This window comes from Sarcophilus harrisii, chromosome 4 (genome assembly GCF_902635505.1).
Source record: "Sarcophilus harrisii chromosome 4, mSarHar1.11, whole genome shotgun sequence".
Lineage (NCBI taxonomy): Eukaryota > Metazoa > Chordata > Mammalia > Dasyuromorphia > Dasyuridae > Sarcophilus > Sarcophilus harrisii.
The window spans coordinates 71,631,124-71,651,122 of NC_045429.1; the positions used below are offsets into that span (position 1 = coordinate 71,631,124).

Genomic DNA, 19,999 nt, shown 5'->3' on the forward strand with positions numbered 1-19,999 from the left:
AAAAATATTTTCCCAGTTTATTGCTTCCCTTCTAATCTTGTCTGCATTAGTTTTGTTTGTACAAAAACTTTTCAGTTTGGGATAATCGAAATTTTCTATTTTGTGATCAGTAATGATCTCTAGTTCTGCTTTGGTCATAAAGACCTTCCCCTTCCACAGGTCTGAGAGGTAAACTATCCTAGAACATAATCTTTTTTATTAAAATTATTATTTTGAATCCTCCCTGATATTTTGTTTTTCCTTTTCCTTTTTTTTTTTTTTGTTGTTGTTTGTTGTTGTTGTTGTTGTTGTTGTTTTAAATAAAATAAAAAAAAAAGTTTCCCGTCAAACAGGAAGGAAACGGCCCCGGGCCGGCGGGGCGCAGCGTTGATGTTGTTTTAAATAAATAAAAAAAAAAAGTTTCCCGTCAAACAGGAAGGAAACGGCCCCGGGCCGGCGGGGCGCAGCGACGGGCACTCTGGGACTCCCGAGGACTAGGCTCGGAGCGAACGGCACGAGCCGCCGGCTTTTTCACGAACGCCCCGAGGAAATAAGTTGGAGCAGGCCTCGGCACGGGACGGAGCCCGGCTCACACGGGACCCGCACTTCAGCGGCGGAGGCGGCGGGAAAGCTTCGCCACCCAGAGAGAAACGGAAGAGAGAGTCAGCGGAGGGAGGGGGAAGGAGGGCAGGCGCCGGCAGCTGCGCAGGCGCACTGGGCTACTGGGCTGCCTGCCCCGCCCCCGTCCCCGCAGCTCTTCCAGTTCTCTGCTGGATTTAGCATGCGAGGGCCTAGAAGAATCTAAAGAGTCTAAGCACGGCGGTCCGAGCGCAGAGCTCCTCTCCCCTCTCCCCGCGCGACAACTTAGTGGGTCCGAGGCAGTAGTTAAAGGAGGGAAACGGGAACTACAATTCCCAGGGTGCCGTGCGGCCGCGGCGCGTGACCGCGCGCGCTCCTGGGCGCGGAAAGGGGGAGAGAGAGGGGCAGCCGGAGGAAAATGCGCGAGCGCGCAAGCCCGAGAGTCTCTCCTCAGGCGACCGAGTTGTGGTCCTGGCTGCGGGAAGCAGAGCTGCGGCGGCCACGGCAGACGGGCTTCGTCCGCCGGCGCGGGTGAGGGCGAGCGCATAGACGGCAGCTGCCGCCGGACTGACAGGAACAGGCTTCCCCGGGGTCCCGGCACGGACTGGGCCGGCCGGGCGGGGAGAGCGCGGCCGGGAAGGCGAGGGTGGCGGGGGCCCGGGTGCGCATCCCGACCGCTCCGGTCGCCAGGCCCCTGACCTCTGGGAATGCAAGTTCATGGAGCGGCGCTGGCGCTGTACGGAGCGCTCCGTCAAGCGAGACGAGCGATTTTGGCCCTCACTGCATCGTAAGCTCCTTGGGGGCGCATCTCCGCTCCGGACTCAGTCCAAGGGTATCTGACTCTTCCCGTGGCCATGCCATTGTGGGGTTTTCTCGGCAAAGGGAGAGGAATGGTTGGTCGGTTCCTTTTCCAGCCCATTGTATAGACGAGAAAACTGAGGCAGGCAGGATTACGTGGCTCGCTTTGGGTCGGACAGCTAGTAGGAATTCGGGCTCTGTCCATTGTGCGCTCGCTTGCCCAGTCCCCCCGTTCTGAACCAGGCAGTTCCTCCTTCTACGCAAATCCAGACTTCTCAGTTCAGATGCTTAATTCTTGGACCCCAACTGGGGCTAGATTGTCTAAAACTGCTGCAAAAGCATTTGTTAGCATGGAAATTAAACCAAGTGGAAGCATATTAAAACCTTTTAATTCAACTGAAAATAGAAAGAAATAAGCGCATCTTCAGCCTCGGGCCCATTCCAGGCTTCTTCGGTTGTGCCCCACTCTTTGTCGCCCCAATTGGGATTTCCTTGGCAAAGACACTAAATTGGGTTGTCATTTCCTTCTCCAGCTCATTTTACAGATGAGCAAATTGAGGCAAACGGGGTTAAATGGCTTGCCCAGAGTTGGATAAGTGTCTGAGACCAGATCTGACCTCCGGAAGACGAAGCTTCCTGATTCTAGGGCCCACATTTTATCCCCTAAACCACTTAACTTCCCATTCAGACTTAACTGGTTCTGTAGATAAAAGACTTCTGACTTCCCCTGGAGTCAGAAAGACTTGAGTTCAAATACTTAGACTAGCTGTGGGATCTTGGAAAAGTCACTTAACCTTTGTCCCCCGTTTTCTCCACAGTAAAATGAGAATATTAATAGCTCCTAGCAGATTGTTTTTAAGGATCAGATGAGATAATGCCTGTAGAATGTTTAGCACAATACCTGGTGTTAATAAAGACTAGCTGTTATTAGGAGATAATTACTTTTCTTATAACCCATTTCTTTAAAAATGTGCAAAAGGTTAATAAAAACTAAAGCTTCATATACATTTATACTTATAAAATTTCATGACATATACATATATGGAGTTATATATATGGGTATGTAAATGAATTTAAATTTAAAATGAATTTAAATGAGGATAATCGGCTTTAAAAGGAAATTGCCTCTACCCTCTTTAAGGGTTTTGATTTTCCCTATCCCCTGAAGGAATTAATGATCCAATTTAAAGTGGAATCTCCTTTCCCCATTTCCTTAATGGAATTAAATTTAGTTCTGAAAATGGAGATTTCTTGATTGTTTTTCTGTGAGGTCATCTGTAACCCTCTGAGTTAACCTTTTTGAGAAGAGACCTGAGAAAGATTAAATGGTTTTTGGAAATTGATGCCTCAAGGGCATGCCTGAACGTTATAGGAATATTGTTCTAAACTGATAAAGGAAAATATTAACTTTTACCTTACAGTAGTTTATCATATTGTAAATTTTCCTCCAAGGTTCTTGTAAATGTTACTTTAAAATGTTTTAGTTCTAATCAGGCCTCAGACCCTTATCTGTGTGACCATCCTAGCTGTGTGACCCTGGGCAAGTCACTTAAACCCCAATTACCTAGCCAACAAAAAAAAAAAAAAACTTTTATAATTTGGGGAGTAGAATTTATAAGGAGAATTTAGATAGAATTTATCGAGAATTTATAAAGAGAATCTCCCATTTCTCCCTTTGAACTGGGGAGGGGGGCAACTTAGTTTTATGGGAAAAATTATAACCTAATAAAGATGGTTTCTGGCAGACTTGTACCTAAAATGCTTAGCATGATATTAATTTTTCTTCTCTCTGGCCACCTACCCCCAAAAGACAGTCACTTTTTAGTATCAAATGTTCCTTGTAAAGGATTCACATCATCACTGTGTGGGTATACATACTCGGCACTTACCACTAGAAGGGTCCAACATTATCATACTCTGCTCCATTATTCCACCTACAACCTAAACTTTAGTAGCATTCTAGATTCATAGACTATCAAAGATTATCTAAAAAGAGATTCTCAAATTTCTTTGTTCAGAGTCCCTTTTCATTCTTAAAATTATTGAAGATCCTCCAAAAAATTTTTGTTTATGTGATCTAAACAAAACCAAAATAGCCAAGTGGCTCAGTGGTTAGAATATTGGACCTAGAATCTGCAAGTCCTTTAGCCTCAAATACTTATTAACCATGTGACACTGGACAAGTCATTTCTCCTCCTCTCAATCTCAGTTACCCAACTGTGAAATAATAGCTCCTCCCTCCCACAATTTCAGTAAAAAGAGAAAGATATTTGCATACTTTGCAGTTCATAAAGTGCTATGTACACACTAATTTCTGTTATTAATAAGAGTTGTTACATTTGGGGCCTTTGAAGAGAATCTGTTATGATAACTTGTGAGGAAATCACAGGATGGTGGTAGATTTTATGAGGAGTTTTAAAGAATTTAAGATGATAATTACCATTGGGAGAAGGGGGATTTGCAATCCATTTCTCATTAGGATGCTCTAATTGATGTAGTAGAAAAGGCAGTTGACTAAGGGTGAGGAGGATGAGGACTTGTAACAGCTTTCTGACCTTATCACTTAACTCCCTAAACTTGTTTCCTCTTCTGTAAAATGGCAGACCCTCTGATAAATGCAGCAGGTCCCTTCAAACTTTAAAATTCTGAGTCTGTTAGTCTGAGGTTTAGAAAAGGCAACAGGATATGCTGTTTTGAAAAAAAAAGTCTCAGCTTAAGGGCACAAATTAAGTGCAAAATGTATACTTTTACACATTGATCCCCATCCAGTTGGTGGTACACAAATTTGTAGACTAAGGTCAAAGCCAAAGGAAAAATTTTAAAGGAAGTATGTACTTTGGGGGGTTCATTTGTGAATCTACATATCAAAGAGCCAAAAAGAACCTCCTCCTAATTCTTTGCAATTTGAAGGAAACCTTTCAGTGTTCTCTTACTCTTCACCAGAGACTTGAAAAATTTAATCAGTAAGTTTCTGGAGTTTATTGGACTGCTGCATCTGTATATCTAGGACTGCGTCCTTACTACTTCCCATTCTAGTCATGAAGACTGGAAGAGATTCATCATCTTTTCCATTAAAAGTGAACAAGAGCAAGTCTACAAGCAAAGAAAGCATTAAATTTTTCTTCCAGCTCCCTGGAAACAGAAATTCCATTTTGCCTCCCATTTGAAAGAGAAAACTGTGAGAAATGACATAGGACCCCAAATTTGAAATCCAAAGAGCTGAATTCGAATTCCAGCTCTTCCTCTTTGTTGTGACATGGGAGCCACCTGCCAGTGGCTGCTGAAGATCTAACTCAGACCTGTAGAATGGATCTCTTCATGTGAGAGGATGATGCTGATGATGATACAAGGAGACTGAGAGGCAGTTACATTCTCTGACCTCTTTCCTCTTCCTCCATTTTATTTCATTCCCAATCCACAAGGAACATCTGCTACAGTAAAGGCTGCTTTGCAACTCCTTCAGATATTATGATCCACTGCAGTGGAGGCTCTAGGATAATTGACCTGCCCCTTCACTTAGGCATAGTCCTTAATATTCTTAATTAATTAAATAGCCTCAGACCCCTTAACCTTTCTGATCTGCAGCCTCATCTATAAAAAGAGATAAAGATTGTATCTATTAGAGATTGGGTGGAAATAATTAATGGATGCTTTGTCTTAGACATTTTAGTCATTTTTCCAAAACTGAAAATAGAAGAGGAAGAGGAAGAGTGCTGAGTAGGAAAACCTTTTAAAAGTAGAGGGAAGAATTTTCACATCTGTCAAGGTTGCAACAATTTGGTGAGGTGCTTGTTGTTTGTCCTTCATTCTTAGAGTAGACCAGGACATCAGGGAGGGGATGCTATGATATGCAAGAGAATTGGATTTCAGTGAGGAAGGGCTAGGTAAGGTCACCTGCCTCACTTTCCCCTCCGGAGCCATCTGGGTCCCTTGGCCAGATATAGATCTAGGTGTCTGGAGACAGCCCCTTAAGTTCTGAGAGATTGTGACTTGAGATATCCTTTAACCCTTTTCAGTTTGATTCAGTGATTAATGCTCGTTAATAAAATTGACTAAGAATGATATCTTTTACCTAGTTTAAAAAAAAACTAGGGGAAAGGAAGACCCTGAGTGTTTTTGGCCTAAACAGAAGAAATTGCTATTCACATTCATTCTGGGGTTATCTGTACTAAAATGAAGATCAAGTGGGGCGTGGGTTAGGACCTATTTGGCCAATCAGTGAGAGTCAGAGTGATTAGGTTTTAAACGTTTGTGCGTCCTTAAAAGAGAGAAATCTAGCCCATAAAAACCAAGATACCTCGGTAGATTTTTGCAGTCAAAATTCATAGTTCTTTAGGAATAACGCTTGCAGGTGAGTTTTTGATACATCTTGTGCATTCAGGGAGAGGATAAAGGGAGGGGGCGAGGAATGAAAGGAGTAATGGAAGAGGGAAGGAAGAGAAGAGGGAGAGAGAAAGGAATGAAAGAGGGAAGGAGGAAACTGTATAACCCAACTGGTACTTTGCAGTGGGGCACAGTGGCTCCTGCCACTTACAGGTCATTGTTCCTTTGCCTTTGAAGAGGACTGTGACTTCAGAGATGTGATGATAAATTGGATTTGAATGAGGGAGGGTTGGAAAAATCATCAGTCTCTTTCCTCTGAAGCCATGTGGGTCGGGGTGGTAAAGGTATAGAAAAGAGAGACTAGAGATGGCCCCTGGAGAGTGATACAAATGAGAGAGCTGCACTGAGAGCCTGAAAAACCTGGCTTAACATAATATTCAGTTATGTGGGGTCATGAACCACAGTTTAAGAAGCTGAAGTGTACAAGTCCTATATAAATCTTAGTTATCTTCAAGGCTTCATTCAGAAACTTCTCCAAAATTTGTGAAGATTCAGAAAAGGCTTTTTTCTTTTTCATTTCCCCTTTATCTTCCTCTTTTACTTGACCTACTCCACCCACACTAGCCACCCTCCATTCCTCTTTCTTCTTGCTACTTGTGCTTTTAGACAGGTCAGTCATAAGCTCTTATTTGAACTTTCTGTAAACTTGCTGAGGGACTCTAGGGGCTGCTGATTAGCTCTGTTATTTCCTGTTCTCTGCTCTTGTTCACAAAATCAAGTTCTCTATGAAAACACAAATCCTTGACAGGAGAACTCGGAAATGCTTACTAGTATGAATTTGAGCCTGCTTCCTGGCTCAATCTCAGTGTAATAGACTGTTCCTCCTTCCTGCTGAGTAAGTTGAGTTCTCACTGTTGATTATGAATCTCTTCTAGTGAGAAAAGAAATTAATAAGATAAAAATCTAGCTTGATCACTTGCTACTACTTTGTTGGAAATTGTGGAAATAGTGGAGTAGCTTTGAATTTGTTAAACTAATAAGTCATTCCTGAATATCATGTATGGGCTGGAATTCAGTTTAATTCAAGTAACTGTAATTTCATAAAACCAGTATACAAGCTAAATAAAGCTGAATAGGAATGGTGTAGTGAATACTTTATATATATATATATATTACATACTATATGTAATGGGTTTTAGTTTCCACTTATTCACTAAATAGATATACGATTTTAAGCAAGTTGTATCTTGGGCTCTATTTCTTCCCCTTAAAATGAAGGGAGCTAGGAGAAATGTCCCCTTGATCACTTCTAAACTTGACAGCTCCAAGATTCACCAGTTCTGTGACTGGATTAGTCATGGAATCTAAATTTATAGCTCTCAATTCCTAGAGACAATTTCTTAACATTTTTCAGCGATTGCATTAAAAATTCACCCTGAGCATTAAGTAGAGAACATTTTGACCAATTTTCTTTGATACAAAGTGGAGACTTTGTATTTCATGGAGAGGGTATACCTTTATCTGAAAGTCAAATGGCAAATGAAAATAGTCACTTGGATCCATTGCTTATGTTTTGCCTGTCTTTTTTAAATACATAAATACTTTAACATTTTGACAAGAATGTCTGTTATATAACATTCAGCTTACTTTATTATAACATACTTTATTATGGATCTAAATCATATTCTTTATTTTTTACTTCCTGTTAAAGTAAATTTTATCCAAGAACCAGTCCATGCTCAGGAATTTTACATATCCCTTTTAAAAAACATTTTCTCTTTGTTCAAAATATAATGAAGAAAAGAAAGAAAGAGGAACAGGGAGAAAGAGAGAGGGAGGGAAGAAGGGAAGGAAGATTTTGTTCATTTTGTGACTGGGATGGATCCCCTTCTTTACCTTCTGCCTTTGTCCCTAGTATATGAGGATCAGTTGAAATAACTGGAGCTCATTACTCAGCAAAAGAGGAGATTTAAAAGGGATGTAATCCCTACCCTCCAGTACTTGAAAGTCTGTCATGTGATAGAGGGTTTCATTTAATTCTGCTTAGTCCCAGAAGGTAGAGCAAATAGTATTGGGCTAGAAATTGTAAATGGATTCAGGTCTGACATCATGATGCCTGTTAATTGAAGCTGTACAGTTGTGGAATGAGCTTTCATGAGAGGTGATTGCCAGAAAACCCATTACTAGTGGGGACTCTTCAGGTTTTGGACAAAATGGCCTCTGAAATGACTTTCAGCTCTTAAAATCTATGACTTTTCAATGAGCAAGCAAATTTAATGAGTACTTTCCATGTGCCCAACATTTTTCTAGGTGCTATATCTCACAGAAAAAATAGGATATAGGCCCTACTTTCAAAAATCTTAGTATGAAGTTGAGAGATGAACACACATGAAATAATAATAGTAAGTGTTAGAATAAATGGTGCAAAGTGTAAGCTCTCTATGAAGCTTATGTGGAGAAAAAGCTGTTCCAGATCAGGAAATTTTTCTAATTCATTTTTATTACTTGGATATCATTAGGATAATCCGTAATGAAAGGGATTTGGCGACTGGTCAACCATGACTTTCTAAAATGGTAGACTTGATATAATGTTAGCTAATGTCTTTGTCAATTTAAATTGTAAAAGTATAACTATAATTAAGTTTCAACCTAGACTTCATTTATTTTAAATCTTTTAGGTAAAGTTGGGGGAAAAAAAGGAGAAATTGGCAAGCCAAATCTCAGCCAGGAAGAAATTTCCCTATTTTCAAATATGGCTCATAGCTTTTTTACTACATGCCTAGGAGACTATTTACCCTTTAGTTACCTGTTTGTTGAAACAGCTACAGGTGGTCCCCTCAAACAGGTTTTATTTTCAGAAAATTTATTTAAAAAAATTTTTTTTAAAATTTTTGCCAAATGTTAGCTGATTTCATCTTTTAAAGTCACTTGGCACATTTGCATTGCTATCCCATATTTATTTCATTTGATCCTCCCAACATATCCTATGATTAAGTTTTTATTATCCCCATTTTATAGATGAGAAAACAGCTGAGCAAGATCAAGTGACTTGTCCAAGGCCACACAAGTAGTACCTGACTGAGGCTGAATTTGAACTCAGCTTTTCTAGATTCCCAAGACAACACTGTCTACTTTGCCACCTAGTTGTCTAGATCTTTCAGAATTGCAGTATCCAAAAACTAGCACCCAAGATTAAGTTGGTGATGAGCCAACCTTCAGGACTTGGTTTTGAGTTGGTTCTAGAATCACATCCATTTTAGGGAGCAGTGGAGGGAGGAATGAATAGATTACGCAGGGGTCTTCAAACTATGGCCCGCGGGGCCAGATGTGGCAGCTGAGGACGATTATCCCCCTCACCCAGGGCTATGAAGTTTCTTTATTTAAAGGCCCACAAAACAAAGTTTTTGTTTTTACTATAGTGCTGCCCTCCAACAGTCTGAGGTACAATGAACTGGCCCCCTATTTAAAAAGTTTGAGGACCCCTGGATTACTGGATCTAAAGTCAGAAAGACTCATGAGTTCAATTCCAACCTCAGACACTGGCTGTGTCACCCTGAGCAAGGCACTTAACCCTGTTTGCATCAGTTTCCTCATCTGTGAAATAAGATGAAGAAGGACATGGGCAAACTATTCCAGGGTCTTTGCTAAGAAAACCCCAAATTGAGTGATATAACTGAACATTAAGATATTGTTTGAAGTCATGAGGTGGGATACAACTGAATGAGAAGTCTAGAATAAACTTTAGACTGGAAAAATACTTATTAATATAATAGGTTTTAATAGATTTCCACAAGCTTTTCTAGTATGTGCCAAGACAACCTCAAATGGGATCACGAAGACTCAAACAACAGATCACGAATGACTAGACAACATTTTGTTTTGATGGGCTAAAGCCTATGTTCCTCTGTCCTGACTCTTCCCCCCTCCCCACTCCCCAGAGTCACTGCAATAGGACTGTAGTAGACAATTAAGTATTTCACTAGAGTTTGATCTCCAGATAATTAAGGTCATGTTGATACTCTTCTTAGATAGTGAACTTCCAAGAGATTGTAGAACATGATACCTTTCAGTAGTGGCCTGGGAAGTATTTAGATTGAGGCTAAAAGGGCCCTATGTCAAGGCTGTAAAGGGCATTCCATCCTGAATGAGATGGCTAAGGGTCCTCTGAGCTTTCCAAGGCTCCCGAAGCTGCCTCTTGCACCAACTTTATGATGGTGCAGGCTAGTAGATTTAGAGCTAGTACGAGCCCACCTCATCTCGAAGAGACGGGGTCATTAAGAGTGACTGATGTGCCAGTGAGCACCAGCAAGCTTTCTTTCCACTTAGCCAGGGTGCTGTGGTTCCACATTAGTTCTATGCCTCTCTGCTTGAAGGGAGACTTTAACTGCCTTTTTACACACACACACACACACACACACACACACACACACGCGCACCTTTTTTCTCCCCAGAGGTGGGGGACCTCAAGCATGAGTGCTATATTATCAGCCTTCTTTGATGTTGGTTAGTTTTATTTAACTTTCCATTTTTTTATTTGTGAGAAAGGACATTTCTCTGGGAGGGAAAAGGGAAAGGGATACTTTGGGAAATGTAGATGATATGACAGCAAAAACTATAAATAAATTGTATTTAAAATATATTAAAGGGTATTAGAGCTCCTCCACAAGTTCTGCTTCCATTTCACACCTGTCAAACTAGAGTGTATCAGAGAGAAAAGCCTACAATTTTCTCTCCTCCCAAGGGTATACAATACCTATTTTCAATCCACCCCCCCATCCCACAAAGAAACACTGGTATGGGCTGATGCCAGATAACTGAGGGTGTTTTATGGAGGAAATGGTTAGAACTTTGTGCTGTGAATTTGGTGGGAGTGGAATTTGAGAATCAAAGAAATGGAACCTGCTGGGGTAACAATTCTCAGTCTATTCTCTTCTGAGTCTGCCTGTAAGGAGATCTTTGGTCACTGCCTGGGAGGCCTCAACCCCAATAAAATGGTTTGATGTGATTATCTACAGAGAAACATCCCCACCTGATCTTGAGCAACAAGGTTAACAACACTCAGACCTAATCTTAAGATTCTTCTCCTTAACCCACAAAACTTCAGGCCCCCCCAAACACCTGATATATGGTGTTCCTGTTAGCCTCCCAAATCAGGAAGGTGGCAAAGGAACCTTACCTAATAGGTTCCTTTAACCACCTCCTCTGAAGCTGTACAAAAACCCTATAAATATGTCCCTTTGTTTCCCAGTTGCTACTCATCTACCTGCTCATTAGCTGATGTTAATGATATTTTTTATGTTCTAGCTGGACCTCTTATTTTACTGATATCCAGTCTAACAGACCAAGGTGAAAGGAATGAATTGATCTCTAGGAGGATCTTTGGCTCTGGGGGTTAAGAAATTCCTCTACTTTTGTAGGTCTTTTTCCACTGTAATTCCTGTGATCTTAAATCAGGTTTATAATTTGATAAGGTTCCCCCCCACCTTCAAAAAAAAATAACCCTGTTCAGATTTCCTCCTCCTTTGTATACAAAATTTTCTTGACCTCCCAGCTCTTAATGAGCTTTTTAGATAGTTATACAACTATTTGTGTAAATCAGGAGAGGATCTTCTGGTGAGATCTTTCTAGGACCCACCCACCTTTTTTTTAAGCCCATTATTTTCTGAGTGGTGACCTTATATGTGATAATTAACTTGACTGAAAAGCACTCACCAAGGCTTCTGGGAGTGGACTTTGTCTGGGAGTTTTGTCATTAATAGGAGCTTTCTGAAGAAGGAGAGAATCTAAATTGTTTTCCTGACTTGTTCCAACAGTACAATGGCCCTCCCCAAGAAGAAACTTCAAGGTCTGGTTGCTGCAACTCTCACACCTATGACTGAGACTGGGTAAATATTACATTGTCTTCATATTCTCATGGGGATGTCAGTTAAGAACCTATTATGTGCCCGGTATTATACTAAGTGCTGGGGATACAAAAGGAAGCAAAAGGCAGTTCCTGCCTTCAAGGAACTCAATCTAATGGAAGAGAAGGATAAACAACTATGTCCAAACAAGTAAAAATAGGAAATAAATAATAGAGGAAAGGCACTAGGATGAAGAGGGATTAGGAAGGGCTTCCTGTAGAAGGGGGGATTTTAACTGAGACCTAAACAAAACCAGAAGGTAGAGATAAGGAGAGAAAGCTTTCCAGGCATGGGGGAATGGCCAGAAAGGAGTGTCTTAGTCATAGTCATCAGGAGGCTAGGAATGAAGAGTACCTGGCCCCAAATCAAACGTAAGAAATCTGGCATCTATATCATGAACCTTTGATGCACCTTGTATTTGGTCCCGGAGGCAACAGGGAGTTTGAGTTGGAGGGATGTTTTAGCATTCACTTTAAACTCACTTTAGTGGCTGAATGTAGAATGGATTGGAGACCCATGAGCAGACTAAGGCAGTAATCAGGAGTGTTTTGGAGACAGATTGCAAAGGTGAAATCAACAGACCTGGAAAGAGATTATCATTTTTATTGTCTACTAACCTAGACCAAAAAAATATCTCGCCTTAAACTCTCCTGTCCAATCCCTGGTGACCAAGTTTACAGAACTCAAAGCTTGGCCCAGGGGAATATGTTCATGTTCTTCCTCAAGTCTTGAATTGTAGAGCCATGCTTTTAAGATCAGATGCTCTGACCCAAAATCCAGCATCTTTTGATCATTCTACAATCAAAAACATAACACTTTTATTGGTTATAAAGGACTTAATGTTTTGAAATCTGACAATTTGTTTGGTTGGTATTTCAAATATTATCTCTATTTTACAGACAGACAAAGTGAGAGACATTAGGTGACTTGCCTCTAGAAAAAAAGAAACAAGCATTTGTTTCTTTGCTAAATATTTTGCAAATATCTCATTTGATAGTTACACAGCTAATAAATATCAAATACAAAAGCTGTGAATTGGTGTATCCATTCTAGAATTATTTGGAATTATTCAAGGAAAATTAATAAGAGACTGAATTTAAACTCAAACCATCCTGACTCCCAAGTTCAGCACACCAAATAATGTTCTTTCTCTATAGGAGTTGAACAGTGAGCAAAAGAGCCAAAGGGATTAGTTCAGTTGTGGCTTAAATGGATTATATTTGTTATCAATTAATATTTTTTATATTAAACTCCTTTTTTTGGCAATGACATAACTAACAGCTGAGTAACCACCACACCAGCAATTAATTTCTCATATTAGCAGTATTAATCTAATTGTATATGTGGATTGACATTTTGGAATCTACCAGTGGATTTAGTCAATGAAACTGTCAGATGATTTCTCTGAATAAAGTCAGTATAGACATATATTAAAATAGCTATTAGTAAAAGTGTAACAACTGGCTGGTCAATACACACACACAACACCCAAAGCTCACTCTAAATTTAATGTGCATTATTAGCATCTAATCCATCATTTTCTCTGGTCTAGACAATCAACAAAACAATCCATCAAGCCCTGCTTTGTAGCATTCCCAATTTCAGAGGTATAAATTCTCACACTTGAAATTTAATAGTTGGCTCCCAACATGGTTCACACTGACTCTTATCACACTCCTACATATCCCTCAGTAAAGTGTAAGCGCAGCCCTTTAGACTGGGGACTATTATATTTATTTTTCCATATGTATTCCATTTCTCAATGTGTTTAGGCCTTTGTTGGACAGATAAAATAAAAAACATGTGACTAAGAATTTATAGTTTTTACATCCTGTTATGGGAGACCTTCTTTCAAGCTGAAGAGCTGCATCTGGTAGATGTCACTTTAACCTTTCTAAACTGGCCCCCTTTTAGCCTGGAAACAGCTTTTAAAAAAAAAAACAAAAAATTTATTTTATTCATCTTGCAACCTATTGAGAACTTTGTGTTCAACAAAATACTCTGAAAATAACTTATTCCAATGAAACCAATCCCCAATTTCTGAGGCTCAGCTCTGCCTTCTCCATTCCCTACCATAGATTCATCCTGTTTCCCTCTGTTTCTGGCCCCAGAATTCTTAACCTGGGGTTTGTGAAATTTTTTTTTTAATGTTGCTAAATGCATTATAGTGTAATTATTTTCTATTTGAGAACCTGATTCTCAGCAGACATCTGTAGGATTCTGCTGACTCTAAAGAGTCCATGAAACAGTCAAATTGAAGCACCAGCAGGTCGGGGCTTCCTTGGGAAGCAGCTGAGCATTCGTGTGCAGGTCAGCCAAAGGGACAGACCTTTTTGTGCTCCTGTACCTTAAGCGAGTTTTCAGTGTCTGCCCTTTTCTTTAGGGAGCTCATAGTTTTATAAGATCCAAAATCACTAATAATGCAAGTTAAAGTGACACTGAGCTTCCTCACATCCATCATATTGGCAAAGTTGACCAAAAAAAGGAAAATAACAGTTGGAAGAGCTATGTCGATGCTCACTGCTGGAGCTGTGATTTGGTTCAGTTATACTGGAAAGTAAGTTGTAACTATGCCCCAAAAGACATTTTACCCAGTAAACTTTGAATCCAGTGATCATTTTAGGTCTAAAATCCAGAGGAATCAGAGAAATAGGAAAAGCACTGACAATACAAAAATGTTTAGAATCTTTTCTGGAAAGTAAAGGGAAATTCATCAACTAGGGAACAGCTAAACAATTATTATATATTCATCTAATACAATATTATTGCACCCTAAGCAATGCTGAAAGGAAGAGTTAAGAAAACAATTTGTAATTATAACAGCAACATTACAGAGACAGACAACCTTGAAAGACTTAATTCTGATCAATGCAGTGAAAATGATCACAATTCCAAATTAGTTCTGTCTACTGGCAGATGATGGATTTTAGATGCAGATAATACATTTCAGACACTGCCAATGTAGGGATTTGTTTCATTTAGCTATAAAAGGAAACACACAGAGGGAGGAAGTGAAAGGAAAGGAAAGGAAGGAAAGTTAAAAAAAAAAACATCGAAGAGAACCAGAAGGAAGGATAGATTACTTGTTGAATTTATTATTTGTTCAAAGAAAAGCAAGCTATACATAACAAATCTGTGGTGTCATTTATATTTTTGTTTCATTTTATATATATGTGTGTGTATATACACACACACACACACACACACACACACATATATATATATATATATGGAAATACCTATTTTATTTAGGATTTGTTCAATTCAGAATAAAAATTCTCCAGCTCTAAATATTCATCCCTACAATCATCTGTTTGCCTAGAAAAGTGCTGGGTTAATAATGCTGAAGACTCAGTGAGAGAGTGCTATTAAGTTTACAAAGCACTTTACATATGTTAATTCATTTGATCCTTTTATTAAGGATTCAGGCAAGCAAAAGGGTTATTACTGGAGTTTATGGATCATGGATTAGGAACTCAAGTTAGGAGACTAGAAATCGGAGTGCCAGGAATTGAGCCAGGCTTTAAGGTTTTAAGCAACAGCATCAAAGCCAGGCCTTGGAGATGTCAAATAGAGACTGGTGTCTAATTAATAGTCTTAGGGCACCAGCAGTAAGTCTAGAAAAGTGCTGGTTAGTAAAAGTGAAGGCTTTGAGGTTGGCGAGTAGTTGGAATTAATCATTCCTGTCCCTTTCACTCAATGGACTGGATTTTAAGAGCTGCCTGAAAGCCTCCTCTCCTTCCCCACTTCCCTTCCTCTATTTCCCTTGGCTTTTAGGGAGAATTGTTGTCATGTTTATGGATGCCAAAGAGCCTGGTACCTATAACTCCATAGAGATGAAACCCTTCCTACCCTGCTCCATGTTAGACTTTTATAACCCAGATGTCAGGGAAATGAATGACCTCCCACCCTGGAACAGGACATTTTCTTCTTCTGGCACTCAGAGCCTTATTTGTTTCTTTTTGGAAGTGGTTTTGTATTGGCTATATAGTTGTGATTTTGGCAGAGACATTGGTACATTTCAGCTGTTTTTAGGTACTAAAAATGATGTGTAAAAGTACAACCCAAAAAAGCAAATTTTTAAACATTTATGCCAAATAAGAAAACATATCCTATTCTCAAATGAGGAACTCAAGTCTCTTTGTGTGCATTTTTTTTTTTTTTAACACAAAAATTAGCCACAAGGCCTGCATAAAGGATCAGAAACAATAGGGTTTTTCTCTGAGAAACCCTTTTTAAAACAAACCTATGTCTCTTGTGGATTAAATAAAAAAGAAGTCTAGGCTGGGATTCAGAATACCTAGAATTTGAGCTGGTTTCAGTGTGCACACTGAAGGAGAATGATGAGGATGGTGAATCAGATCAAATTCACCAAGTCTTTTGTTCTAGGGAGAAAAATACTTTTAAATGGGGCTCGTTTTTATTTATGCATTCAGCTGGAGAATGAAAGATCAAAGAAGTCACCCAGGAATGTAACCAAACAAATAGCTCTGGGCACTTTTGCAGGGGAGCTTTTCGTTAAAAAAAAAAAAAAAAAACTGAGCGGGGAGGAGGCCCAGAGTTGTTTTCTCAGTGCATCCAAACTTTGTGACTCCCTGCAGAGACTGAAAAAGGAGGCTCTGGATGGTTGCTGCATCTACTGAAGTCTCTGGGATTTCATGGAAAACAGGGTGCTAGGACAGCCAGGAAGGGACCAAATCATACATTAGGTTATAAGATTTAGAGTTGGAAGATCAGAAATATTTCATACAAAGTGACCCCTAATTCTAATAACCTTCTCCCCCTAGAGACAGGATAAAGTGGCTAGTTCCAATTTATCCTGTCTCTATTCATCCTCAATGCTTAACACAGTGCCTGGCACATGATAGATCTCTTAATAAAAGATTGTTAGTCATTTATTAATGTGCTTAATAAGTTTTGATGATAGAACTGGGCTTCAAACTCAAAGCTGCAAAGGCAGAAAAGCCATTTTTATGGTGGTATAAAGTTTACAAAGCACTTTACATATGTTAATCATTTGTTACTTCCTTTTCTTAAGAATTGAGGCAAGCAAAAGGTCTAATACAGGACTTTATGGATCACAGATTGGGAACCCAGGCTAGGAGGCTAGAAGCCAGAGCACAGATTAAGCCAGGCATGAAGGTTTTAAGCAACGGATCATCAAACATGCAGGTCATGGAGATTTGTCACCTGGAGTCTAGTGTCTGATTAATAATCAAGGGGTGCAAGCAGATAGTCTAGGAATTTGATGCCGGGCCAGTCCCCTTCTGAGACATCTTCTACATCTCCTGCCCAGTGTCAGGAATAATTTCAGGTGTGAGGAAACCTTCTCCTGCAGATAAAGACAAGAAGAAATTGTGGACATAGGAAAGCTTAGGACGAGAAAATCATCTTTTGATGAACTTGAGCCTCGCTATCATCGTAGAGTCCCATCATCACGTTTAAGAAGCAGTGTGGTCCAGTGCATCTTAAATCAGAGGAATGAGGTTCCAATCCTGCTTCTGCCACTATCTCTGGGACCTTGGACAAGTTTCCTTATTGATAAAATGAAAGGGATGAACTAATTGGCTCCTAAGATTCCTTCCAGGCCAAGACTATGATCCCATGATTCCCAACCATTGTATTACATGTCTTAATGATGGTGAAAAGGTTAGAACAAACTAAGAAAATTCAGCCAGGTGACTTGTGGAGGTTAGAGAAATGTTTCAGAATCAAGGGTTCCCCAGACTATCCAAATTATTTTGTATTAACTTTTTGCTTATTGATGCCTACTTTGTTTCCTTTGATAAAATGTTATTACACTGACTCTGACTACAATGACAGCCAATTTCATCCTTGGTTTTGCATCCTTAGTATCCAGCATAGTGCCTGGCATATGGCAGATACTTGAAATACTTGTTGATTAATTGATGGGGAGAAAACATAATCCTCTTAACAGGATCCATCTAATAGTATAACTGGAAACAAACTGCTTCCATCTCTATCTAAAGAAGAACTAGCCAGACAGCCTGAACTGACCACTGGTCCATTGCAATAACTATTTGCATACATATCCATAAATGACATTGGTTTATGTCCATTGTGAGGTTGATCTCACAAATTCATAAATTTGCAGAAATCTCCAGATCTCCTAATTCACAATCTGTGCTTTCCAAGGAACATATTTTATATTCATGATATATGAATTCATGATTCATGATATGAAGGAGATCCCCTTAGTCCTGACTTAGGAAAGTTCCAACACTGTACTCATGCTAGGGGAAAAAATAGATACTCATGGGATTTTATGCTCTAGTGAACACAGTGTGCAACTGTGAGTGGATTGTGCCATGTCCACTTCTGTGTCACTATCCTTTTTAAAAGGCAATGCTATGATCTCATCGATCAACAAACATTCGTTATAACTCATTATGGGCTATGTATTGTTCTAAGAACACCCTACCCCAGATGGAGTCTGATAATACAATGGGATTGCATTTGCATTGTTCTGTATGTTGTACCTCTCAGATCTGTCCTAAAATTAGTTTTGGTGGCTCTAAGGTTACTGTGGACACATGAAATTTGAAGCTTACTAAAAGTCTTGAACAATTGACTTCTTGAATTATCAGAGTTGGACTCTTCTCACCTTTGCCTGGCTTCCTTTAGGACTTAGCACAAAACCTACCTTCTGCAGGAAGCTTTTCCTGGATCCTAACTACCTGAGCCTTTCCCTCAAAAGTTTTTTTGTATCTGCTGTCTATTTTATCTGGTATTTGTCCATTTACATTCTAATGGAGGGAGATAGCACATGCTATTAAAATGTAAGTTCCATGAGGGCAGAGATATTTTTTATTTGTATCGCAGTGCCTAGCACATAGTTGGCACTTAATAAATGCTCATTGATAATGAATGATCACTCATTATGTGCAAAGAACATGGCTTGACCCAGCCCTACATGTAGAAAAATAACTAGAATTCTATTGTATGAATGACAAGCAAGTTTCTTGATATCTCTTAAATATATTTTAGTTACAAAAGCAAATTCATTTTGATAAAGGGTGATTTGCATTTATTAAGCATCTACTGTGTGTCAGGTATTATAATAAATTCAAGAAATACAAATAAAAGCTTTTAGACAGTCCCTGCTTTCAAGGAGTTTACATTCTAATAGAGGAAAACAAAAAGAAAGCAAAAAAGGAGAGGAAGGAGGTTGAAAGAAGAGCTTCTTCAAATATCTAACTTGGAAACATTGTAGAAAAAGTCTGGGAGACTCAAGAATGTAACCTGAAGAAGAAAAGAGTGATAGGGGAGGGTTTAATAATTTTTTTTTACTATTGTTAGGTAGTCTGGTGAGGCTCATGGGTATTTTAAAATGCATAAGATTACAAAGTAAACACTTATATTAAAATACAATTATCAAGATAATTTATTTAAAACTAAACACAAAATAAGGACAAAATACAAAAAGACAGAAAAAGGAAAATTAAAAAAAAAAAAAACATTGCCATAGACCTAACAAGAACATCACAGAGGATTCAATAGATTGACAAATTTTCATTTCAAGAAAGCTTATAATAATAGAAGATATTGTATTCATGACTGTTTATCTTTTCTTTGCTTCTCTGTAGATTATTCTTTTGTTCTCTGCTGTGCACTTTTTACTTTATTCTACTTTTATTAAGCATGGGTATATTTATATGTGCATATATATGTTCATACCTACCCTCACATATCTATCCATATACATACATATATGCATAGGCGTTTACATATACATAGACATGCATCTAAAACTTAATATAATTGACATAATATAGTTTTCTCTCTTGATTGAATCTTTAAGTTTGACTTTGTCTAAGATCAATGATTACTAACATTACTTTTTTTTCCCTTGATCAAATAAATAGAATAAATTCTACCCCTCATCTTTGTTATAGTGTTTGTATAGTTTCTTTTATTTCCAATCCCTGCTAACTCTACCTACTACTCCTTAAATTGCTTTGCTATTACTTAAACCTCTTCTGAACCATGAATCCTCTCACCCTTTTCCTCCCTCTTTATCCCATTCTCATTAATCTACACACCCTATCCCATTCCCCTTTAATCTAAATACCTTTCTATACTCCACCTTATCCTATTCCTTTCCCCCTTATTTCTTTGTAGATTTTGGAGGGTGCTATATCTTTCGTGATATGTGTCTTATTCCCTATTTAATTTATTCCCAATGTAAGTAGGTTTTTTGAACTACCAGCCCTCCTCCCTGCTTCTAAGTCTAAGATGGAATGGTTATTGTCTGCCAAGCTTCTTTCAGCAACTAGTTGCTCCTTTTTCGTGAGAATTGACTCCAGAATAGCAACTTCCTTGTATATTGCCTTTGTTCTTTGAAGGATAACATGGTTCTTTTCACCCTCACATGCATAAAGTTGTGAGAATTAAAA

The 19,999-nt window shown here is 39.0% G+C and overlaps 1 protein-coding gene across 3 annotated transcripts in view; it reads left to right on the plus strand.

The window, feature by feature from the left end:
* The first annotated feature begins 536 nt into the window (after positions 1-536).
* The window catches only part of NPL (N-acetylneuraminate pyruvate lyase), a 45,478-nt gene continuing 26,015 nt past the window's right edge, over positions 537-19,999 (plus strand). The window contains exons 1-2 of one of the 3 annotated variants that reach the window (XM_031937008.1): positions 537-1,089; positions 11,493-11,564. In XM_031937008.1, coding sequence (XP_031792868.1) covers positions 977-1,089; positions 11,493-11,564 — 185 coding nt within the window. In that variant the 5' untranslated portion in view covers positions 537-976. The other 2 variants (XM_003767501.4, XM_012547731.3) reach the window with 2 other exon arrangements.